The sequence below is a fragment of the Aquila chrysaetos genome, chromosome 3 (genome assembly GCF_900496995.4).
Source record: "Aquila chrysaetos chrysaetos chromosome 3, bAquChr1.4, whole genome shotgun sequence".
NCBI classification, from domain to species: Eukaryota; Metazoa; Chordata; class Aves; order Accipitriformes; family Accipitridae; genus Aquila; species Aquila chrysaetos.
In genome coordinates, this window is record NC_044006.1 from 35,055,041 (window position 1) to 35,067,734 (window position 12,694).

The window sequence follows — 12,694 nt, forward strand, 5'->3', positions numbered from 1 at the left end:
GCCCGGCCGGGCTCTGCTCCCCTCCTCGCCCCGCGGTGAACGCGAGCACCTTGCCGGGAGGCAGCCCGGGGAAAGGGCAGCAGCGCGCAGCGGCCGGTCCGCTTCGTGCCGGAGCGTCGGGCTTCTCCGACACGTTTTTGTTGCCTTCCTCGGTCGGACGAGATCAACGCAAAAATTGGGGCAAATGTTATCCCGGAGAGAGCGGGTGGTTAGGGCTGGGGGGGGGGAGGGCGGTGGTGGTCTTCCAGAGCCTGTCCTAGGCTCCCGCCTGTGTGGCCGCAGCCGGCGGTGGCCACATCAGGGGCCGGTTCCCCCGTCTCTGGGCTCCTGACCTCTGAGCCGCCCGTGCCTGTCCCCTGCCTCGGCGGGCACCGCCGGGCACCCACCGCCACCCGCGACCGTGCGGGCGCCCAACTTGCGCAAAGAGCCGCATCCCCACGTGGCCCCGCCTGCGCCTCTGCCCCGGGGTCTGGCGGCAGCCGTCAAATTGTTGGCGATTGATTTCAGTTGCCCCGATGCGGCGCGGCACGGCACGGCAGCAGCGGCGGGTGGGCGAGCGGTGGGCGAGCGGGGCGAGGCGGTGGCGGGGCGGGCGGCAGAGCTCGGCGGCTCCAGCCCGGCCGCTCCCCCGCGCCCGGCGGGTCCTTCCGTCAGGCAACGAAATCCCCGCTGCTCGGCGGGTCTGGTTTAAAATTCAGCCGTGAGGAGGAGGCAGGTTTTCGCAGCGCTCCCTGCGAGCTGGCTGGCGGCGAGTAGAGGGCGAGGGGCTGCGGATTTGTAGCTGCAAATCGTTCGCGCGGGCTCTGCCCGCTCCGCAAAATCACACGGGCATCTACACCTTCCTAGTGCTGTTCCCTCACCCTTTGGGGCAAAAGGCTCCGATTTTTGCGCTGAGAGCGAGCGCCAGACCTGACACCCCACTGAATTATAAGTCTGCCTTCCCGGTGGGAGATGCTGAAGGGGAACGCGGGCTGCGGAAAACCGACTGCCCAGTGCCTGAAAACAAATTGCGAACCAAGCCCGCCGCTTCCCACAGAGACGTCCCCGATAAGGTGAAACGTGTCGCCCCCGTGATAACGATGCTGCCCGGGGAGCGGAGAGGGGGGAAGGCACAAGCCCGATTGTTTGAACGGCGAGACGGCCAGCGCGGGGGTGGCGGGGCTAGTGTCACCCGCCCCGTCTCAGCGGCCCGGCGGATCGCCGCCCTCGCTCCCCGCTGGGTGCCGGGGCTGGGACCGGCTCTCCCCCCTCGTTTTCCCTTTCGTCCCCATCCGTCGCTCCCCGCCGCGGATCCCCCCCCTCCGTGCCCGAGCGGCTGTGCGCCCGGGAGGACGGTGCCACCTCTGCAAAAGGTCTTTTTTTGGGGGGGGGGGAGGGGCCAGTCGGGACCTTCACTGCGGCCACCGCGGGGTTATGCGGGAGCTCCCCTCGCTCCGAGCGGCAAGGGGGCACAGGGAGGGCCGTAGCCCCTCCGGCAGCCGGCTGCGGGAAGGGGGGGCCGGGGAGGGGGGCACACACCAGAGTCACAGGTGACTTGTTCCAATTAGTAGCTGTCTAATTAAATTAGTGTCACGCGGCCCAGCCAATGGGCCGGCGGGGGTGGAGGGCGGCGATGAGACAGCCCGGCGCAAGCCCCTCCCCGGCGGCCCGAGGAGCCCGGCGCGCCGGTATAAATCGCCTCGGCGGAGCCCCGCCGCAGCGCTGCGCGGCCGCGGGTCGGGGTCGGCGCCGGACCGCGTGGGCGCTCCGCCGCACCGCCCACCGAGGATGCAGCTGGGCGAGCCGCTGCTGGCGGCGGCGGGGGCCCTGCCGGGCGCCCCCTTCTACCCGCTGGAGGGCGGCGGACGCGGCGGCGGAGCAGGAGCAGGAGCCGGGGCCGGTGGCGGGTCCCGCGGGCCGCCCCGGCCGGGCTCGCCGCCGCGCCTCGACCTGGACAAGACGCCCAAGAAGTTCGCGGCGGCCCCGGCCATGCTGGGCGAGGCGGAGGCGGGCGAGCCGCCCTTCGCCGCCCCCAAGCCGGACGGCCGCAAGGCCACCCCCTGCGGGGAGGAGGAGCTGCCCTCGGCCGCCGCGCGCTACTCCATGGACAGCCTCAGCCCCGAGCGCTACTATCTGCAGTCCCCCGGGCCGCCGGGGGCCGAGCTGGGGGGGCCCTGCGCCCTCTTCCCCTACCCGCCGGCGGCGCAGCACGGCACCGTCTACCAGCCGCCCGGCGGGCCGCGCTACCCCTACGGCTCGGTGCTGTCGCCGGGCGGCTTCGCGGGCGCCGTCTGCCCGCCCGGCGGCCGGGCGCAGTTCGGCGGCGGCGGCGGCGGGTACCAGTACGGGCAGGCGGCGGCCGGCGGAACCCTCTACGGCCCGTACCCGGCGGCGTCGGGCTCCTGCGGCGGGCTAGGGGCGCTGGGGGTGCCGGCCGCCGGCGCGGGGCTGCGGGCGCAGGTCTTCCTCTGCAACCGGCCCCTCTGGCTCAAGTTCCACCGGCACCAGACGGAGATGATCATCACCAAGCAGGGCCGGTAAGCGGGCAGGGGGCGGGCCGAAACGGAGGGAAGCGGGGCGGGGGGACGCCCGCGGCCGCTCCGTGCTGGGCAGCGCTGCCCGCTCCACCGGGAAGGAGGTGCGCGCCCTCCCCCTCGGGAGTGCCTCCGGCCCGGCGATGCTGTCCTCGAAAAGCGGCTCTCCCGATTTCCCCGCGCCAGGCGGCTGGGGGATGAGGCGGGGGTCGGTCGGGGCTCGCCCTCGCCTCCTTGGTCTCCTCGGTGGTGGGACGGAGCTGCCGCCGGAGCCCGCGCCCCCTTCCCCGGCCCGCCTCGCATGCCGTGTGCTTGTTTTCCTCCCCTCCCCAGGAGGATGTTTCCTTTCCTGAGCTTTAACATCACCGGCCTCAACCCCACGGCCCACTACAACGTCTTCGTGGAGGTAGTGCTGGCGGACCCCAACCACTGGCGTTTCCAGGGGGGCAAGTGGGTGACCTGCGGCAAAGCCGACAACAACATGCAAGGTAGGTGCGGGTTCTCCGGGGTCTCCCCGCCGCCTTCCCCTGCGGGTCGGCTTCCCAGAAAGGGGTCCCGCTTCCCCCCGCCTCTGCAGGGTCTTCCCCACCCCCGGCATCCCGCTGCGGGCAGAACTACGCTTTTAAGGGCGTCTTGCAACTTTTTTTTCACGCCCCGGTGTGCGAGGCTGTGCGGGAGCGGGGGCATCGGGGACCCGAGGTGCTGCCCGGGCGCTACCGCCCGCCCTGCCCCGCTGCTCCGAGCCGCCGGCGGTGGAACAAAGCGCCTGTGCCCGGCAGGCGCTTTACTGGCTTATTTTCCGCAGGCAACAAGGTGTACGTCCACCCCGAGTCGCCCAACACCGGGGCTCACTGGATGAGGCAGGAGATTTCTTTCGGGAAACTGAAGCTAACGAACAATAAAGGTGCTAACAACAACAACGCGCAGGTAAATGGCGGGGGGGGGGGGGGGGGGGGGTGGGGGTGTGTGGAGGCAGGCTTGAGGGGCTCTTGGCGGCCCAGCCAGGGGACCCCTGGGATTTCAGGGCTTTACAGCATTTCATCGAGCTGCTAGATGTGACTTGTTCATTTCTTGAACTGGATCGTAGATCTTATTTCCTTTGCTTGTCCTTATAAAGACAATTAGAAATGTCAGAAATAGATGTGTGAATTTCTTTGGTTTTAGACAATAATATATCTATTTCTGGAGTTGCTCAAAGTGGGAGTGTAGCTGATAGCTCTTGATTTCCTGCATTTACAGATTTTAGCATATTATAACCTAGTGAAACAGGGCTACAAGCTGTGAGTCATCTCCTCTTAATAGTTAAAATTGCTCCATTCCCATGTCAAAAGATTAAAATTTACAGGAAGAAAGTGTTAGGCTATAAAATAGATGTTTTAATGTTGGATGCAGTTTGTCTAAAGATCTTGTCTCTTTCGTGGTTCCTTTTAGATGATAGTACTGCAATCTTTACATAAGTACCAGCCCCGGCTTCACATTGTGGAAGTGACTGAAGATGGTGTTGAAGATCTGAATGATTCCTCAAAGACTCAAACATTTATCTTCCCTGAAACGCAGTTCATAGCAGTTACAGCATATCAAAACACTGATGTAAGCATGGATGTATAAAATGACAATTAAGAATAAAATTGTCTTGTGGGTTCACTGTCTCATCTTACTATATTCTGCTTTCACTTTTAGATTACCCAGCTCAAAATTGACCATAATCCTTTTGCAAAAGGTTTCAGAGACAACTATGACTCGTAAGTACACTTCTGTCTTCTCTGTGGCTGTCTCTCTGAGGCATGATTTTGGCCTGAAATGTGTGTGGAAGAGTTTTTCTTTAGTCACTACTTCAGTTATTCAGGACTAGTGATACTTCTACTAGGTGCTTTGCTAGCTGATGTGCTCCTTTCAAAGACATTAAATGTCTGCTTGGATAGTTACTGTATTGTCTTGATGACCTGTCTTCCAGCAGGCTTCTGAATTTTGGTAGAAAATTTTTACTGGCAGAACCTAGCTGGCCTGCGGATTGGCAGTAGCGTATCAGGTATCTTCACAGAGCAGGCAGCTGCTTCAAACTGTCGGCAGAAGACTTGCCTAATGCTCACTCTCTAGCATCAAATGGCCTTTGAATAGCTGGAACTGTATGTATACAGCTATGGTTTCTGGGAGGAAGATGCTGCACCCCATTTAAAATGGGTTGGCTCGCAGAGAACAGTGTATACTTGTAGCAGCAAGATTATAAGTTTTACACCGCTCTAAGAAAAACAACCTGAACTCCTAAACTGGATAAAAATGAACATCCAGTTAAATGTAATTGTGATTCTAATTAAGAAATAACTCAGTTTCTTCCCATTTGTGTGTTTGTTTTGTTTTACTATCACACTGGAATTATAAAGAACAACACTCAGTATTTCTCTTTTATGTTGTAGCATGTACACAGCTTCAGAAAATGACAGATTAACTCCATCTCCCACGGATTCTCCTAGATCCCACCAGATTGTTCCTGGTGCCCGATACAGTGTGCAACCGTTCTTCCAAGAACAGTTTGTCAACAACCTGCCCCCAGCCAGGTTTTACAATGGTGAGAGAACCGTCCCTCAGACAAACGGCTTGCTCTCCCCTCAGCAGAATGAAGAGGTGGCCAGCCCTCCCCAGCGGTGGTTTGTTACACCTGTACAGCAGCCCAGTGCCAACAAACTGGACATGAACTCTTATGAGACGGAGTATTCTCCTAGCACCTTGCTCCCTTACAGCATTAAATCCCTCCCCCTTCAGACATCCCATGCTCTGGGATACTACCCTGACCCGACATTTCCATCCATGGCAGGCTGGGGGAGCAGGGGCTCTTACCAGCGAAAAATGACAACAGGATTACCTTGGACCTCCAGAACAAGTCCTCCAGGTTTCTCTGAAGACCAACTTTCCAAGGAGAAGGTGAAAGAAGAAATTGGCTCATCCTGGATAGAGACTCCACCCTCCATAAAGTCTCTAGATTCAAATGATTCTGGGGTCTACACAGGTGCTTGTAAGAGAAGACGGCTCTCCCCTAGCACTTCCAGCAATGAAAATTCCCCGACTATGAAATGTGAGGACATTAATGCTGAGGACTATAGCAAGGACACTTCAAAAGGCATGGGCTACTACGCGTTCTATACTAGTTCTTAAAGCATCCTTTTATTCCAATTGGCTAATTTCTTTCAGGGTGGCCTTGGTTTTTTTGCATTACAATTGCCAAAAAGACTCTTGCCTTCCACCTTGAATTGTTGTGTGCAATTCTAAAGAAGGTGCCAAAGCTTTTTGAGTATTGCAGGTAGCAAAGTAGGGAAAGAGTGAACTATGGTAGAATTCTTCCCCTCTTTTAGAAGGAACCACACGTGGAAGCTGTAAGCAGGAGCCTAGATTTTTACAGTGTGGCTTATTTATTGGAGACACTAAAGTGTACAGTTTGGCTTGGCTCAGAGGCCTGATCAAATCTATGCACTCCTGAGCAAGGAAATAGGGGGGTAGGATCCCAAATTTAATTTTCTCTCCTGCTTCCCCCTCTGATACAAGGAGGCTGGGTTGCAGGCAGCTGCATAAATGCTATGTTCTGCTCTAGATAGAGCTGGCTTCTTCAACCTGTGTCTGCAGCAGTTGGCTGAGTTGGATATTGCTCAGCTAAGGCTTTCCTTGGCAGAAGATAGCCAAAATAAGGCCTGCTTGCCAGGCAGGATTTTGACTTGAAGGTCTTGTTACTAATGATGGGGTTACAATGGCCAAATCTGACTTTTCTTAGTTTAGAACTTGCATTAAAACCCTCCCCCCATGCTTCCATCCCAAAAGCCTAACCTTTACTGAGGTGGCCAAAAAAAAGCAAAGTGTACAGTTGTGTTTTGTCTAGGTACACTGTAGAATATTGTGGAATAATGTATAAATAGTTGACCTATAGCTGTTCAGTCAGAAGGACCTCTGGTGGTGCTTTGAAGTTCAAAAGGCTTTTTTTTTTTTTTGTTACTCAAACTTAGCATATGGAACATTGCAAAAAAAACATGAACAGATTTCTATTTACGTGTATGTAAAGTGACTTTTTCAGCTGCCCTGTACAAAACTGGAAGTGATGTAACTTACCCACTCTTCTTGCCTATAGTTTCAGCCATTTTAAACCGATCAACCCTAGAGCACTGGCACACAAACTTCTCCCAACAAGACTTGGTTCTGTTTTCTTTTTCTATGTACATAGTAGTAATTTTTAATAAATGTGGTGGTATCGGGGATAGGAGTGGGGGTGGCTCTGTGCCTCTTCTTTGCCTCTATGGGGTGTTCCAGCTGGGAGGAGGAGGAGGGAGCACAATGCTTGGGGGCTGAGTTGTCTCTGAATCTAGCAAACCCTTGCAAAGTTTCTCCTTGCAGTTTTATCCCTGGCACTGTGCTCATTCGGATGCTGCTATCTGTGTGGTTGGTTGGTTTTTTTTTTTTTTTGGTGGTGGTAGTTTTTTTTTTTTTATATATATATATCTCACGGTTTGTTACAGTTCTCCTATGCATCCCCTGCAAGCTCTGAGCATACCACACTCAGCACCACCAACCCCCCCCCCCCCCGGCTTGGTCCAAAAATCCGACGGTGCCTCTTTTCCCCTACCTCCCCCCCGCTCTGCGGGACTGCGGGAGGCGAGGTGTGAGCTCAGCCCTCGTCCCGGGGAGCGACTTGTGAACTCGGCTCGCCTCCCCCAGCAGCAGCGGGGCCGGCCCCTGCTCGCCCCCTCCGTTTCCCGGAACACGGTAAGAAATTCCCCTGCCCGCTTATCTGGGGAGAAAGCCCCTCCTGGCAGAGCAATTGAATCCCGGCTCCCGCGGCAGCGGGACCTTTCCTGAGGATATGCAGGCAGTAATGGGATTAAACTGTTAGCGATGCCCGACTGCAAACAAAATAAAACAGGGGCTCAGGCTGGGGCCCTCCCCGGAGGAGGTAACGCGATCGGGGAGCGCTGACAGCTGCCCCCGGGAGGCTTCCCCCCCACCCGCCGCTCCGGAGCGGAGAGCGGCGGATTTCCGAGGAGATTTCGATCGGCTCTTCACTTCTGGGTGCGAGGCTCCGGCTCTGCGCGTTGGCAAAGGAAACAAATCGGTGTCCTAGCTGCTCTCCCCCTGCACGAGGAGTCACATCCGATTTGGGACAGAAGGGGACCCGCGGTAATTTCTAAGCGACTACGGACGGAATACGGTTTTGGGGGTTTGGTTTTTGTTTGGTTTTTTTTTTTTTCTTTTTCCGTATTTTTTCTTCTAAGGGGGGATACTCCCTCCCGGAAAAGCCCCCTGGAAAGGCGGGCTGTCCCCCGTTTCCCGCCGGGCGGTGCAGTGGCATGCCGGCCGCTCCTCGCCCGCCCTTCCCGCGCTGCAAACGCCGATGATACAGCGCTCAGGAGCACGATTCCGCCGCGGTGTGTTATTAAAAGCTGTATATTTTTGCACTGCGCGGTAAAAAAAGAACTTAATACTTGTGAAAAGTCCTCACACTGTTTAATAGAAACGTAAGTGCCTGGCTGGCCCCAATTAACACCTTGTGATTATAATGCATTCCTAAAACGGGGTGTCAGACGCCAAATTGTGAATAAAGGTATCTAATTAATCTTCATAGGATGACACCGATAAACAACTCTATATTTAAATAAAGATCAAGGAACTGAATGCTTCTTATTTGTTTACATTAACAGAAGATAAAGTTAACTACCCTTGCACTTTGCTTCGTAATGTGATTTACTGAGACAAACAGCAGGCTCCGGGTGGAGAGCCCCGCCTAGCCTCGGCGGGCTTTTTATCGTGGATTTGGAGGGAGGGGGCGTCCCCGAGGATGACTGCCCCTTCCTCCACAGCCCCGACACCCGCGGGCAAGGCGGGCGTGTGCCGGGAAACACGGCACCTTCGCCTCGCAGCTTGCAGGTAGAAAACGCTGTAAGGAAAGGCGTCCGTCGGCCCCGTCCGTCCCTGCGATTTCGGTAGCTCTCGCATGGAAACTGCGTGCGACTTTGAAACGACAGCTGGACGGGAATGGGGGGCAAGCAGCGTCTAGAGGAAAATAAATAAATAAATAAATAAATAGTTGTTTACACCATTGCGGTGGTATGCAGTGAGAAAGCCTGCTCGGTGAAGCTGCAAAACCCAGTTCTCGGTTAAAGGAAAATCCGGAGCTCCGCGGCCGTTCGCTGGAGCCCGCCCGCTTCTCCTTCGATCCCTGCGGGCAAAGGCGCCGTTGGCTCTGCCCGCCCCGGGGGCTCCGCTCCTTTTCCCCGCTGGCCCCGGGAAACGGGGGTACACCGGTGTAACCATTTGAGGCTGTTCCCCGCGAATTAGCAATTCTCTGGGATATTTCCCCACTGAGCCGAGGGAGCGGTTCGGCGCTTTGCGTGCATGGGCGCCCGGCGGGGCAATAGAGGCAGCGGAGGTGGGCTCGTCCGAGGGACTGAGACTATTTCCTCCCCAAAGACTCTGTTTTTGGGGTTTTTTTCGTTAAAGCAGACCCGACAGGTCATCGCCTCTTCCGCCTGTCCTCTTTGCAGCGGTACGTCGGGAGCAACTGCCTGATTTTTTTTTTTTTTTTTTTTTCTCAACGAAACTTCGTCCCTTGCTGCTCGCCCCAAACTGTATCGCTGGTGCTTCACACCTGGGCGGGAAAACGAAACGACCCCGAAATGCTTCTTCTTCCAACGGCGTCTGTCCGACCCCCTCGGGAGAAAGGGCTCCTTCCTCGCCGCGGCGGTCTCAGCGCTCCGAGGAGGAAGGAGCAGGTATTTTTCGGTGTGTTTTCTCTTCGAGTAACGCGATGGGGTTTTACTTTCGGTCTGAATTTCTGCTTCCCACCTTCCTCAAGGCCGCCTTTTCACCACCTGCTCGCTTGTTACCTCCTCCTCTCTGAGGGGAGCGGGCGTTAACGGTGGGGGTTTCCCGGGAACGGTTATTTTTACAGCCCCCCTCCGCCGCCGCCCTCCCCTCAGGGCCGCCTCAGCGCGGCGGAGCCGCGCTGAGGCGGCCCTGAGGGGAGGGCGGCGGCGGCCGAAGCGGGAATAGGCCCGCCGTGCCTCCTGCGGTACCGTTACGCTTCAGAAATGCCCCTTCCCGTTGGGACTACAGGCTAGGGGTGCCGGGGGAGCTGGCGGCGGGCGGCCGTGGGGCCCCGGCCCTAGGGAGAAAATGGCGCCGAGGGGGTTGAGGTGAGGGAGACGGGGCCTGCCGGTGCTTCCCTCGCGCCCCTGCACCTCATGAAGCTGGGATTTGCCAGCATCGGTGCTGCTATTATTATTATTGTTGTTGTTATTATTATTATTCACTTTGTCCCACTTTTTTTTGTACATACAAGCCCATTCCCCAGCCCCTTGAGGTATCTGTAGCCCACTCCTCCCCTTCCAAAATCTCTATATCCCTGTTCATAATGAGTATGGCTAATATAAATATTAATCTAATCCTTGTTGGAAGGATTTTAGTGCTTGCTGGATATCACAAATATGTAATCCAGGGGAGAATGATATTAGGCTGAAAGTGCGGAGTGCAAAATATGATTTGAATAAAATGATAGGGTGGTATCTAATATTTCCTTTAGGGAGTACTATACTCTGAGCTGTCACAACCGATTGTGTAAATAGACGAGACTGAGGGATGTGATCCTAATCATATTGATGAAACATTCATCTGAAAGACCGAGCGCAACCAGAAGGGACTCACTAGGAATACAATTAAATCCTAATCTGGGGAGGAGGAATACTCTGCAGGCTTTCCTCTAACCTTCCACCCTCTCCCCCATTTTCATTTTGGAGTCAAATAAAATGCAGGAGAGGAAGAGAAAATAAAGGAGAGATGAAGTGCTGGGTGGTTTGTCTGCCTGAAGGACTACATTAACACAGGGAGTGCTGGGTGGGAAGGAGGTAAAGCTGTAGTCCTGACCCTGCAGATAATAAAAAATAAAGGCTTTACTCACGGGGTACCTACCTGTTTGCAGAGGGTTTCCACATGTGAGTGGTGTTAATCATGTGCAGGAGGCCTCTGTGTCTGGAGTAAGAGTCTCCCACCTGGGCTTTGACCATCAGCTCAGTCCCAGGCTTGTGAGCAAAATTTAGTCTTCTGCCTGTTGTATGCCATTTAGTTTCCATCTGCAGCAGGGAACTGATTTTTTGCTGATAATATTTATTAGCAAAGGGGTTATTTTCCAACCCTCCATCAGCTGGTTCCTGTCTGGGCCTCATTGTCATAGTCTCAGACTGTCTTTCAGTAGTGTAGTGCGTTGGGTGAAATGGCATCAGGCAGTTTGTCTTCCCTGCATGTGGTGATAATCCCCTCTGATCATGAAAGAAATAGGTTAGCTACTGCTGTAAGGGGACCAACCTATTTTGACCATTGTCCCTCAAAGGACGGTCTGAGATGATGGATGGGGCAAGGCTCTATTTGTGGTTCCTGTAACTACTAAAACCGACTTTTCATCCCTTCTTGCTTTGGGGAAGGTATGGAACAGGTGCATTTTCTTAATGCATACCACCTTTTGGTTTATACCACTGAAATGAATTCAAGCTATGAATACCTAAATTCACATAATGATCTTTGAAGCTTGAAAAGCAGTCTGTCTTCTTCATCCTGCCACTGTTTAAAGTTAGGCTTCCTTTGAGTGTCTAAGACCCAAATCTGATCTGATGTTTTTAGAGCTTTTTCAAAGTAGCCAGTCATTTATCAGCAAGCTCAGGCAAAGAGCAAGGTGAGTTCCTTCTGCCTGGAGTTTTCTCCATGGAAAGAAAGGCCCCAAAGACAACATTCAGTTCTTTTTTAGCGGGGCATGATGTCTGTAAATGAGGAAAGGCTGTGTGGAGTGGGACATCAGTTAACAAATCTGTAGCAGGAGCTCCATATAAGTCCATACTCTCTTCCGCTGAAGTATGAGCTCTGCAGTTTTATGGTTTACAGAAGGACTCTTACGGTTGAAGTAGGTACTACTAAAGTGGCTGTAACATAAAGTCATACCATTTTAGCAGGTTTGGGAATGAAACTTCATGTTAGGGTTCTTCTGTACTGTGATTGTATATACTGAGGGCAAAGGAGTCAGTTCTGTTATGATCCTTAGTTTTCTTACAGCAGGGTTAGGTTTTTGTAGTGCAGATAGGGCAGTAATTGTTAAACTTCATGAACAGTTATAATCCCGTTTGTCCATAAAGCAATACAGTCTTGGTAAATGGCTTGGCATAGTTGCAAATTTCCTTTGAGGAAGAAAACTTTCTTTGGAAACTAATTGGTTTGTAATGTATTAGCCCTTGCTTGTTCTTAGTGATAAGTTTTCAATAGCACAAATATTATTACTTTCCTCTCCTTACTTCCTGTGCTGTGTAAGAATATAAGAACATGACATTCCTGCCCTAATGAAGATATAATTTGAGCAAGGAAAGCTCTTAAACTGATGCTTCAGAGGACATACCAATGCAAAGAAGACTTTTCAGGAGCTATTCACAATAGCAGGTAAATTTTATCCTATCTCTTACTCCAGATAGGACAGATAAAGCCTTTCCTGTGTAGCCTCGTCTCCGCTGATACATCAAGTAGCTTATTTTCCAGTAGCTTTTTGTTTTATGTCTCAAGATTATTATTAACCCAGCTCTTCTGTTACTTGCTTTCAGCGAAGGCAGGATTCTGCTCTGCTGCCTTTAACTTGCAACTCCTTAGCAGGGTCATTTCAGAGGAAAGATTAGGTGAATTTCTTGTTTTGGGTGGAAATGTCTTTGATCCGGAAGAAGAATTATGGCAAAACCTGTGTCATTTGAATGGTTTTGGTTTTATTTACAGAATGAATAATGTTCCTAAAGTTTGTGGCAGCAATGATCTGAATAGCAGATAAATCTGCATTGTAAAGCTCCATTTCAAATGTACAATATATTTCTCTACTTGATCTGCTTAAATTATATGTACATAATAAACCTCTGGAAATGCCTGCTGTCAGGATGGGCCAGTGAATAAGGGTAGCAGATTGGAAGTGAAGAATCAGGTTATTTTCCAGTCAGATCAATTCTCTAATTTAGTTCACTGTGCAGCAGCAGAAATGCTTGTACTGGCACCAAACAGAAAGAAGAAACAGAGCAGGGTGTAAGAGTGAAAAACTTACATACATATTCGTGCCAGGGGTGCTGGTGTCTGCTTTCATCAGTTTAAGCAGCAGTATTCATGATTTTTTTTTTTAAATTTTTTTTCTTCAC

At 53.3% G+C, this 12,694-nt stretch overlaps 1 protein-coding gene across 2 annotated transcripts; it reads left to right on the forward strand.

Annotated features, from left to right (window-relative positions):
• The first annotated feature begins 1,708 nt into the window (after window positions 1–1,708).
• On the forward strand, window positions 1,709–6,756 carry EOMES (eomesodermin). Of its 2 annotated transcripts, none has more exons than XM_030010716.2 (6): window positions 1,709–2,516; window positions 2,847–3,001; window positions 3,319–3,440; window positions 3,945–4,103; window positions 4,194–4,255; window positions 4,928–6,756. In XM_030010716.2, the coding sequence occupies exons 1-6, from the start codon at window positions 1,768–1,770 to the stop codon at window positions 5,661–5,663; spliced, it is 1,983 nt and encodes a 660-aa protein (XP_029866576.1). In that variant the 5' UTR covers window positions 1,709–1,767; the 3' UTR covers window positions 5,664–6,756. The 2 variants fall into 2 exon arrangements, with proteins under 2 accessions (XP_029866576.1, XP_029866577.1); XM_030010717.1 differs by having other exon boundaries at window positions 1,722–2,516; window positions 4,985–6,756.
• Window positions 6,757–12,694: the final 5,938 nt, after the last annotated feature.

Coding starts and splice junctions, on each gene's coding strand:
- EOMES (XM_030010716.2), top strand. CDS start 1,768: ATGCAGCTGGGCGAGCCGCTGCTGGCGGCGGCGGGGGCCCTGCCGGGC. Junction 2,517..2,846: donor ATCATCACCAAGCAGGGCCG/GTAAGCGGGCAG, acceptor TCCCCTCCCCAG/GAGGATGTTTCCTTTCCTGA. Junction 3,441..3,944: donor CTAACAACAACAACGCGCAG/GTAAATGGCGGG, acceptor GGTTCCTTTTAG/ATGATAGTACTGCAATCTTT.